Raw genomic sequence first — 12,426 nt, forward strand, 5'->3', positions numbered from 1 at the left:
GGACATCTATTGGAACCAGACATTGATCCAGAGGGTTACAGTGGTGGAAAGATGTATCTGATTGTTTTAGATGGTTTGTTTTTTAGTTCAAAAACAGACAGTGTCATGCTAAACTATATGTTTTAAAATGCGGTCCCCCTGTTTTAGAATGGCTGGGCCAGAAGCTGCTTCATATCATCCTACATCACAACAACGAAGAACAAGTGTTGATTGTTGACAAGGTTCTTGTTTAGGTGAAGAAATGAAAAAAAAGTTTCCCTCTGTTTTAGTGGTAAGTTAGGAAATTTACTGGGTTTTGAGCATTGTATTTGTTTCAAAGAAAATGCTATGCATAAAGTTCATCGTTGTCGTAATATACCTATTTTGGTCAAAGATGAGGTTTCTAAAGAGCTTGAAAAACTATTGGATGCCAAGGTGATTGAGCCCCTAGAGGCTTCGGAGTGAATTTCTCCAGTTGTTATTGCCAAGCGCTCCAATGGAAAAATCCGACTCTGCATGGACCTCCGCCATCTCAATAATAATATCATAATTGACAGATTTCCACTACCAAAAATTAATGAAATGGTGAGTTGTCTCAAGAATGCGAAGTGGTTTTCCACTATCGACCTCTCTTCGGCATATCATCAAATTACCGTGTCCAAGGAGTCTGAGCACCTCATATCCTTCATAACTCTTTTTGATTGCTACCAGTTTGCTCACATGCCATTTGGCCTTGCATCAGCGCTGGCAGTTTTTCAGCGCCTGATGTTCGACTTATTCAAAAATGAGTTAACAGTAACCTTTTTTCAAGATGACATCCTGATACATGGAAGATCTAAAGAGGAGCATGATGCTAGGATTAACAAACTTTTGGGCATACCAGAAAGTAAAGGGCTTACCATTAAATTTACTAAATGTAAATTTACATGTGAAAGTGTGACGTACCTTGGACAGGTTATTGACTATAATGGGGTCAGACCTAAACCTTCTGTGGTTTCGTCAATTGAAAATGCTCCAACCCCCACTAGCAAGGATGACATCAGATCCTTTCTTGGCATGGCAGAGTTCTGTGCCAAGTATGTTACTAACTTTGCGGAAAAATGTTTTAACATTCATCAATTACTGAAGAAGAATGTAAATTTCTCATGGTCTAATGAATGCGATAATGATTTCAAAGTTATCAAGTCAGCTATTGCTAATGCTGCTTCTCTTTCCAGTTTTGATCCGGATGCTGAAAGTGTAGTTACCACCGATGCTAGCAACAAGGGTTTAGGGGCAGTGTTCTCTCAAATGGATAGGAATGGTAGAGAACGTGTCATTGCCTTTGCCTCCAGATCTCTATCTCAGTGTGAGGAGAAATACCCCATTAATTGAGAAGAAAGCTCTGGTGTGCGTGTGGGGTCTTGATCATTTCAAATCATGTATATGGGGTAAAGTTTGCACTTTAAGATGTGATCATAAGCCTTTAATTAAAATACTGACCACAGAAGATTCCTCTAATATTTCTCCCAGGCTCACTAGAATTTCTATGCGAATGCAAAATGTTGCTTACAAAATAGTTTATACACCTGGCAAGGACATTTTTTTGCAGATTTTCTTTCAAGAATGCGTATTATGTTGGAAAAATGTGAAGATGACAAATGGAATGATTTCCATTTCCAGGTAGCATTAGTTCATGATCAAGGTGGTTCTGCCTTTGACAAAACTGAATGGGAAAATGAATTTCAGAGTGATAGTACACTGTCTAAAGTAGTTTCCTTTGTGTTAAATGGTTAGCCTCGCAAGGATAGTTTACCTAATGAGGTTAAACCCCTTTGGGAAGTTAGGTCTGAAATCTCCTTCTGTGATGGATTTCTTTTAAGAGGTGAAAGGATTGTACCTCCCTTGAATCTACATACGTGCAATATTGAATTATGTCACAAAGGAAATTCAGGTATTACCAGAACTAAATCCCTTCTTGAAAAATTGTTTTGGTGTCCTAGTTTGGATATAGAGACTGATAGAGTGGTCTGTAATTGTGTTGCGTGTGGCAACTCTGATAAGTCATTAAAGACCTTTAGCCCTCCTATGGGCAATACTTTCATTGCAAAAGAACCTTAGGATACGTTGGCATTTGACATTTTAGGACCTGTCAAGGACCAGTGTGTTGGTTCACAGAAGTATATTGAATCACAGAAGTATGTTATTGTGCTTATGGACCTTTTTTCTCGTTGGCCTTCTGTTAAAGTGGTTGATAAAGCTGATACTCTAGCAGTCTTTCTTCAGAGGGAATTCCTACCACCTTGATTAGTGACAATGGAGTCCAGTTTGTGTCAAATATAGCTAAGAATTATTTTGCTAAATTAGGTATTAGCCACAGAACTACCTCCCTATGTAACCCTAGTGGGAATGGCATGGTTGAGAGGTTCAACCGTGTGTTGAAAGGTATTATTCAAATTGCTGTTAGTGGTTCTCAGGATTGGATTGCTCAGATGGTAAGACTGTTTGGGCTTATCGTGTAACTGCAACTGAGACCACAGGGTTACCTCCTTTCATTATCATGTGGGATCGCAAACCTAGGTCAAAATGTAATCCTTCATGGCTGTCCTCTTGAGGCACGGTCAACTGGTCTAAGGAGGAAGTATGGAATAGAATGCAACGCGTTCATGAGAAAAGTAAAGAGTATTTTAATGCTAAGCACTCTACCCATCCTGTTGGTATCGAATTAGGTGACTGGGTACGGGTTAGCCCCTTGTATGCTCATGACGAGCAGAGCTCGTCATGAGCCGCACTCGCGGGTGGAGCGCCAGTGCTCCCCCCGCGGGTGCCCGATTTTCTAAGTTTTTGCTGGGAAGGCAGGGGAACACCTTCCCCTGCCTCCCCCCGCCCGCGTCATCAATGACGTCAGCGCGCGAGGCGCGCTGACGTCATTGGAGGTTCCCTTTCTTCTCCGACGCGCAGGGAAGCCATTTGCTTCCTGCGCATCAGAGGAGAAAGAGGTAAGTTTGGGGCCTGGGGTGGGTGGGATTTAAACTAAAGAGGTATCGGGGGAAATGAAAAGGTTTTCCTTCCCCTCGATGCCTCTTTAGAACATTCCTGCTGCACGATCGTGCGATCGTGCAGCAGGAATGCCCACTAGACACCAGGGATTTTTTTTTGTTGTTGTATTGGCTGTGTGTGCGTTCGGGGAGTGGCCCCTTGGGCAAGGGTTGCTCCCACATTTGGGGGCAAATTGTTTCGCTTTGTCTGGCCCCCAGGGGTTGGCAGAAGTTGCCTAAAATATTTTTTAAAAGCGGCATTTTGGGGCCTTGTTTGTGCGTACGGGGAGTGGCCACGCTCATAATGGGGGCAATTTTGTGCTGCCCTTTTGTTTATTTTTGTTTTGGGGAGCGTCCCCTTGGACAAGGGACGCTCCAGTCTTTGGGGGGCATTACAAATTATATAGTTTTTTACTGGGGCAAAGAACAGTGGCCTGTGACCAGGATGACCACAAAACTGTAGAATTCTCTGTGCTTAATTTGTCATCCAGAACGCTCCAATTTCTTAAAAATACATTTTTGGCCTGTTCTGCTTTGGCCCACCCAGTTAGGTATCATTTTACTCGGGAGAACAAGGGGAACGCTGGGTGGTAGAACATTTTTGCCGGCACAGAGATCCCACGCAAAAATGTAATTTACCTTATTTTAAGGTTTGCAGGGAATTCTGGGTAGGAATACGATGGGGGACCCACGCATGCCATACCTTCCTGGACTCCCCCGGGTGTCTAGTTTTTAGAACTGTTTGGGTTTGGTAGTTTCCAAAGATGGCCGCCGAGCCCCGGGCTAAAAACTCAGGTTCCCCCCACCAAAAAATAAGGTAGTTTTACTAGAGGTTATTTTTAAGTCTCCACCATACGATTTGGACCTTTTCCTGTTGCAGCCACTATGCCTACCCACGCAAGTAAGGTACCATTTTTATCGGGAGACCTGGAGGAACGCTGGGTGTGTGGAATTTTTTTTGGTCCACGTAGATTCCAGAACTTTCCACCACAGAAATGTGAGGAAAATGCATTTTTTTTGTCAATTGTTTAGATTTGCAAGGGATTCTGGGTAACAGAACCTGGTGGGAGGCAATCGAGTTACCCCATCCTGAATTCCCCTGGGTGTATAGCTTTCAAAAATGTATAGGTTTGCTAGGTTTCCCTAGGTGCCGGCAGAGCTAGGTTTCAAAAACAAAAGGGAGGCTCTTTGCCAAAAAAGGGCCAGTTTTCACTGCGAAATTGAGGTGCGACCACGTTGCGTTTTGCGCTGTTTCCTGTCGCAGGCACTAGGCAGACCCAGGCAAGTGAGGTACCATTTTTTTTGGGAGACCTGGGGTAACACTGGGTGGGTAGAAATTTGTTGATCCACGCAGATTCCAGATCTTTCCACCACAGAAATGTGAGGAAAATGCGTTTTTTTTGTCAATTTCGTAGCTTTGCAAGGGATTCTGGGTAGCAGGACCTGGAGGGAGGCAGTCAAGTCACCCCATCCTGAATTCCTCTGGGTGTCTAGCTTTCAAAAATGTATAGGTTTGCTAGGTTTCCCTTGGTGCCGGCAGAGCTAGGGTTCAAAAACGAAAGGTAGGCTCTTTGCCAAAAAAGGGCCCGTTTTCACCTCGAAATTGAGGTGCGACCACGTTGCGTTTTGCGCTGTTTCCTGTCGCAGGCACAAGGCAGAACGAGGCAAGTGAGGTACCATTTTTTTCCGGAGACCTGGGGGAACGCTGGGTGGGTGGAAATTCGTTGATCCACACAGATTCCAGAACTTTCCACCACAGAAATGTGAGGAAAATGCATTTTTTTTGTCAATTTTTTAGCTTTGCAAAGGATTCTGGGTAACAGAACCTTGTGGGAGGCAGTCGAGTCACCCCATCCTGAATTTCCCTTGGTGTCTAGTTTTCAAAAATTTATAGTTTTGCTAGGTTTCCCTAGGTGCCGGCCGAACTAGGGTTCAAAAACGAAAGGTAGGCTCTTTGCCAAAAAAGGGCCCGTTTTCACTGCGAAATTGAGGTGCGACCACGTTGCGTTTTGAGCTGTTTCCTGTCGCAGGCCCTAGGCAGATTCAGGCAAGTGAGGTACCATTTTTTCAGGAGACGTGGGGGGACGCTGGGTGGGTGGAAATTTGTTTATCCACGCAGATTCCAGAACTTTCCACCACAGAAATGTGAGGAAAATGCGTTTTTTTTGTCAATTTTTTTGATTTGCAAGGGATTCTGGGTAACAGAACCTGGTGGTAGGCAGTCGAGTCACCCCATTCGGAATGTCCCTGTGTGTCTAGTTTTAAAAAATGTATAGGTTTGCTAGGTTTTCCTGGGTGCCTACAGAGCTAGGGTTCAAAAACAAAAGGTAGGCTCTTTGCCAAAAAAGGGTGCGTTTTCACTGCGAAATTGAGGTGCGACCACGTTGCGTTTTGCGCTGTTTCCTGTCGCAGGCACTAGGCAGACCCAGGCAAGTGAGGTACCATTTTTTTCCGGAGACCTGGGGGAACGCTGGGCGGGTGGAAAGTTGTTGATCCACGCAGATTCCAAACCTTTCCACCACAGAAATTTGAGGAAAATTCGTTTTTTTGTCTATTTTTTAGATTTGCAAGGGATTCTGGGTAACAGAACCTGGTAGGAGTCAGTCGAGTCACCCCATCCTGAATTCCCCTGGGTGTCTAGTTTTAAAAAATGTATAGGTTTGCTCCGTTTCCATAGGTGCCGGCAGAGCATTTGTTCAAAAACGAAAGGTAGGCTCTTTGCCAAAAAAGGGCACTTTTTCACTGCGAAATTGAGGTGCAACCACGTTGCGCTTTGCGCTGTTTCCTGTTGCAGGCACTAGGCAGACCCAGGCTAGTTAGGTACCATTTTTTTTGGGAGACCCTGGGGAACGCTGGGTGGGCGGAAATTTGTTGATTCACGCAGATTCCAGAACTTTTCTCCATAGAAATGTGAGGAAAATGCTTTTTTTGTCAATTTTGTAGCTTTACAAGGGATTCTGGGTAACAGAACCTGGTGGGAGGCAGTCGAGTCACCCTATCCTGAATTCCCCTGGGTGTCTAGTTTTCAAAAATGTATTAGTTTGCTAGGTTTCCCTAGGTGCCGGCAGAGCTAGGGTGCAAAAACTACAGCTAGGCACTTTGCCATAAAAGGGTCAATTTTTAACTGCAAACTTGAGGTGTGACCACGTTGCATTTTGCGCCGTTTCCTGTCGCAGGCACAAGGCCGACCCACACAAGTGAGGTACCGTTTTTATTGGGAGACTTAGGGTAATTCAGATTTGTAAATCAACTGTTATTACCTATAAAGTTTTCATGCATTTCTCCCTTCCCAATGAAACACATTGTGTAAAAAAAAAATCATTTTGCAAAATGACCAATAATTCTCATGCTAGTATGAGTAGTCCCAATTTTGAAAATGTGCAAATATATACTGTTTCTAAACTCTATAACTTTTACCCAATTCAGAAATACATAGGTATCTTTCGTACCGATTTTTCCATGTATACATTTTCCAAGAATAAGTGCTCTATACCCGGTAAATAATAAAATACCATTGCAAGTTGCTGCTCAGTTTTTGGCTCTGGGTTTGTCGGGTTCTTGGTGAAACTACAAGTCCTATATATCCCCACAACCAGGAAGATCAAACGGATGTAACAGTATATTGCTTTCAAAGAGTTTTTCAATTTTTTTTTTCAAAATTACAAGAAGTTACAGGTGAAAACGTTCAGACAAAAGGCAGTTTTTTTCAACTAATTTTCAATTATGTTGGTTCTCTGACAAAAGACTGTCATTCCCTAAAAGCTGAGAGAATGGAAATTTCAGCCCCATAAACCCTTTTTTCATAACCTTTTCAGGGAAAAACCCAGAGGCTTTCATTTGCAGTCCGTTTTTCCCATTTTTCTGAAAAAAACTAAAATTTCACTGTATTTTGCTTAATTTCTGGGACCCCTCCAAGGGAATCCACAAACCCTGGGCACCTTTAAAATCCACATGATGTTGGAAGAAAAGGACGCAAATTTGGCGTGGATACCTTATGTGGTCAAAAATTACAGAGGCCTAAGCTCGCACTACCCCAAATCGCAAAAAAAGGCTTAGCACAGGAGGGGAAAAGGCCTAGCAGCGAAGGGGTTAAAAAAAACAGGTTTTGTTTTTAAAGGTGAAAGTGCCTTCTTTGATGCTGAGGAAGTGGTTGAAGTTTTACAAAATGCAGTCAGACTCAAAAATGGTGAAGTGTGGAATTTGAAAAGGGTTGCCATGGATCAGCCTTTTTTATGTAGAAGCTCTGATTTTCACAATTCCGAATGGTTGAAGGAGGATTTTAATGCTACATCTAGTTCTCACTTACTTACGTCCCCTGTCACAACAGACAGTATCATTGTTAATCCTACTGTTGTGAGGGAGGGGGAAGGGGTGGTTCGGGCTGATCCAACTTTGGGTGAGAACATCACTGATCCAACTGTGGGTGAGAACATCACACCTGTTGTTCCACCTGCTATAACTTCGGATGGGAACACCCATGGTAAAAACATTACACCCCTTGTTCCACCTTCTCTTAACCAGGAAGCTCCTAGGGTGAGAAAAGCTCCTATTTGGCTTAAAGATTATGTGGTTAATAATATGTAATTTCTTAATGCCCTTCCTCCACATTTTGTAAGTTTCCTGTCTTTTGTTTTTTTTCCTTTTTCCTTGTTCTTGTTTTTTTTATATAAAGGAGGGGGAAGTGTTGTGTTGCTTTAAAATGGTTATTTGAAAAGCTTGTGTTTCCACATGCATGTTTCCACATGTGGAATGTATTTTCTTCTTTAGTGTTCTATGTTCCATCATGGAGAGTTGGACAATCTGTACCGGAGTGAACACAGTGTAGTGGTGTTTCTCCAGGCTCCTCAAGGTTAAAGGAATTTTTACTTCAAATTCTGGCTTCTGCATCATCTCTTCAAGCAGTCAAGCAGCCTTTCCACTGGGACACATGCTTTGTCCTAGCTCTGCATGCACTTCAGCAGAAAAGGTGCATGAAGAGCCAAGTCAAGAAACTGATCAGTGAACTGGCTGGCAGATAGATGTTTTATACAAAAGGTTGTGGCAGTTGACTGAAGCTAGAATGAAAGCCAACATACAGTGAATTTCACTGTTCCATTGCTCCAGCTAACTTGTTTGGGGTCAGGTTTCAAAAAAAATGTTTTATGGGATAGTAGAACCTTAACGAGAAACTGGTGTCTAATTGTATTATGGTGTATGTCAGTTCTGCACAATTTTGAGCTATGCCTATTAACAGCTTTGATGGTAAGGACATCTACATAAGGTTTGCATGGCTTTGCTCTGCAGGAGAACCCTAGGACAACTGTAAAAAACAAACATGCACTGTCAAAGCCAATCGTTCTGGCAATGTGAGAGCTATTGTCTTTGCCAATTTTAATGTGTTTCAGCATTGCATGGCCATATGGTAGGTGTTCCGCAGGCAGATCAGCACCCAAGTGCCCGCAGCTTCTGTACTCCTTTTTGTAACCCAGTGGTAGAAGTGGGCGGGATCACGGCGTGCCCCTACTTTGAAAAATTATTACAGTCCGTTCCCCTACTTCTTTATTTTTAAAAAGCGTACCAGGACAGCAGGAATGGTCCTACTTAAAAAATATAACTTTAACCCCTGTGTGGTGCACATCGAGCAAGGCCTCTTCAGTGCCTACGGCCTCCCCCACGCCCCACCATATCTGGGGGCAGGGTCCTGCAAAGCAACACTAAAAGGGCCATCAGTCTTGGGTTAGCACGCAAAATGCCTACCTCTGACGGCCCTGTTGCTGCAGTGATTTACAGCTCACTACTGCTGAGGCTACCTGCCTGCCCCCACTGTGACCAATGCAATGGTCACATCAAGATGCTTTGGTGGCCTCCGCCCTTGAACTTGTCTGCCCTTTATATTCAGGGTCACGCAGACTGAGGGACGACACCTGGAAAAGGGCTTCATTGAGGAATTTGTGGCTTGCTGCAAATCTGCTCTCCACCCAGCCAGAAGTGGAAAATAGGAGGAAGGCGGCTGCTGAAGAAGAGGCCCCTTGTTGGTCGATGTACCCACAGACGGCCCAGCCCCACCAGCCTCTCCTGTAAATTGTTCTGTGTGCCTGCCCAGAGGTCCCCAGCCCCTCCTTTACAGCTCTGCTCTTTTCCCTGCACTGGGGCCTGCAGCAGGAGTCTGGCAGGCCTATGAACTCTATGCTCTTACATAAACATCAAGTAAGTTGGGGAAATGAAAGAATACCTGTTTTTGGTTTTTGGTTTTTTAAACAACTGGGCAACATGGAATGTCTTATTATCTCTTTCTTTAATGTAATTTTTATTACATGTGTACCACTGCTCTGTCTGTTCTGTCTGTGGTCAGGGATGTGGGGGCATATTACCAAGTTGGGTAAGTATCAGGGGCCCCCTGTTAGGATCTAGCTCCTGGGTCAGGGAAACAATAATTTTTGAAAAGGTATATGCCCAGGCAGACTTATACTACAAGGAGCTGGCTAAATCTTAACACAACATGATCATAACAGATGATAACCACATGAATGATAAAAAACAATTAATACAACAGACTGCTAAGATATAAAAAATATATTTTTAATCTCGATACGTTTTTTTAAAAGAATAACATAGTAAAACGATTCAGAAAATGTTGCTATGTAAATATAATGAATTTGATACAATGATTATGAAATAACAAATCCGATACATTTTTTTTTAAAAAAAGGACAAACAAATATAAAAATCTAATTTCCAGGGTATTCCTTCAGATATTGTTAGACTTGGGCTGTGCCAAGCAATAATTATCGCTATTGCTTGGTTAGAGACAAAAATTTTACCGCTGAGCTGCGGCGATTTTTACCGCAAATAAACCTTGGTATTGCCAAGGTTTATTGCAAATGCGATACAAATCGCCGCAATGCATGAATATTGCTGAAAACTCAGCGATATTCATGCATTACCGAGCTAATGCTCTTAGCCATGTTATCCACCTCCCATTGGATAACATGGCTAAGAACTGCTCAGGGCAGGTGTTAGCTTTTGGAGATATTCGCGCTTAGTGCGAATATCTCCAAAAGTTGGTAATAGGAGATAGCGATGTTAGCGACTGTTTTCAGTCGCTAACATCTTGGCACGCCCACTTTGCATGTCATTAGTGATAAATATCACTGACATGCAAAGTGGGGCCCAAGATGGTCGCTATCTCCTACTAGCTGTCGCTAACTGGTGTTAGCGACAGCTAGGTAATAGGGAGATAATTTTATCTCCGCTTTCTTGGCTTTTAAAGCCAAAAAAGCGGAGATAAACCCCCTTGATAATATGCCCCCTGGTCTTTTAAAATCATACTTTTGACTTAAAAAAATAATAATATTGCATATATGCAGCACAATTTGTCCAGTTCTGTAACCCCCGAGCCCCTTTCAGAGCCTATCCAGGGTCAGACTGTGAAAACAAATAGGCCCTTGCACTAAGGTCGGACTGGGTGTACTGGGCATGGGACAGAGGGTTGGGAGGCTGGTTTTGTACCTGGGGCCCGGTTTTGCAGCCCCAGGAACAAAACCAGCAGAACTGTGCAGCATAATGACTCACCTTTAAAAAACATAAATCACTGCAGAGTTCCTTGTAAACCCAGTCATTTTTCTGCATAATAAAAGTCTTAAGATTGATATCTCTGGTTGTGTATCTTCCTGCTGGAGAGAGAGTATAGTTTTGTTTGTTGGCAGTTTTGAGTTTTTACTCATCTAATGTAGCGCACAGGGTTAGTATGCCTGCTGCAAAGAACGTGCACCATATAGATGGTTGAATGTATTTAATGTTCCAAAGTTCCAAGGTTCTAATTATACAATGGGCAATGGTAAAGCAGGAACTGTAGCTTACAGTTGTCAATAGTTCCTTAATGCTGATTAAACCCATAATTTATAGGGAACTCTAAAACAAATGTTGTTCGTTTCTGTGAAATACAGAACAAATTTAGAAACTTCATATTATTTAATGCATAAAGACACGGTAACCATTGCAGATACTTCTCAGTTTTTGCTTCTAAAATGTCAAGCGCCAACCAGAATTGGAATCAATAGCTAAACTGCAGAATAGTTTCGTCAACAATTGGCCCCTTTGCATATGAGAAATGACTGATAGTATTATGGCTTCTGTGTACCAGTAGATGAGGTTGCAAAGAGCAACATCTCTCCGGCTTTGAATGTGACTCAAAGTCACAGGACTGCAGAACAGATGATTGCATTCTGCCTTTACTTTCATTTTGTATAGCATGGCCCGAAATCATCTACAAAATTGTCTAGAAGTTAACTTTATTATATTCCTTGTTAGAACGTTTATGTTAAAGGTGCAAACTTCAAAACATCTGCCAAAAAGATCACACATAATAAATCACAGGCAAGAAATGTACAGGAAGGTCGAAAAGGCAAGTGGTCCTGTGTGAGGGTCCTTAGGAATAACATTAATGTGATTACCTCAGAGATCTAGCCAGAGGCCTTCTTTAGTGTACCAAACTGCTCATATGTATCATTCAGGTAATAACCCAATTTAAAGGATATTCAGAAAGAATCTGTCTCTTACACTAACAGTGATCTGTGACGTTTACATCAAATAAGCATTATCTGCAGTATTGTATAGAAAAAGGCTACAGTAACTAGGCCGGACTGGCAGTTCCAGGCAGTAGGCGTTTCCCGGGGTGACTGGAAGAGTAGGGGGCCAGATTAGTTTTTGGGGGCGGATTTTGTAGCAGTGCAGGAGTTTTAAAAACACTGCAAAGGTCCTTGTATATTCAGCAGGTTTCGGGCAACAATAAAAGTGCCAAGATAACTCTGGTGATCAATGTACCTGCTGGAGAGAGATGGGAGAAGAGTTTTGTCCAATGGCTGTTTTGACTCATCTAACGTAGTGCAGAGGGTTAATACGCGCCTGCTGCAAAGAACGTGTATCATGCATATCAAAGAGCAATATTTTATGTGGATAGCTCAGTGGGTTACTGCTTTTTGTTCACTTCCAGAACAAAAATATAATTTTGCTTTTTACTGTCAAGATCTCTCTCAAGTTTTTTGTGGGTAGAAGAGTTAGCCATGTCCGACAGTTCAAAATGTATCCTTTTCAGGACACTTGAATGTAGATGTAAGTTTGAGCAGCTAGCTGGCTGGCACAAATGTGATGGAGCCCTTGTGGGTTTCCGCGAGTCAGATCAGATTCTAGTGAAGAGTCCCTTTCTCTGCTGAGCCCTGCTTAATACCTGGGTTTACGAGGAGCCAGGAATTCATGTACTCAACGATTGAGACAAAAAATACTCATTGATTTCTGAACAATGAGAGTAAAAGCGTTAAGGTAACATGTCGTTCCTGCTTATATTTCACACGCTTTACATAATCCTGCATTTCCTATGAGCGTTTGCTTTTTCCAGAGAGTTGTTACTGTTTTTCAGGCAGTGCATGTTTTGAATTGAGTCACATCCAGGTGT

The 12,426-nt window shown here is 42.6% G+C and overlaps 1 protein-coding gene across 1 annotated transcript in view; it reads right to left on the minus strand.

Annotated features, from left to right (window-relative positions):
• Positions 1–2,469: 2,469 nt before the first annotated feature.
• The window catches only part of LOC147701148 (sialic acid-binding Ig-like lectin 13), a 498,018-nt gene continuing 488,061 nt past the window's right edge, over positions 2,470–12,426 (minus strand). Inside the window, exon 7 of the mRNA XM_086929313.1 lies at positions 2,470–2,588. Coding sequence (XP_086785439.1) covers positions 2,470–2,588 — 119 coding nt within the window. The remainder of the gene's footprint in view (positions 2,589–12,426) is intronic.

Source organism: Lissotriton vulgaris, chromosome 7 (assembly GCF_964263255.1).
Source record: "Lissotriton vulgaris chromosome 7, aLisVul1.2, whole genome shotgun sequence".
Classification (NCBI taxonomy): domain Eukaryota; kingdom Metazoa; phylum Chordata; class Amphibia; order Caudata; family Salamandridae; genus Lissotriton; species Lissotriton vulgaris.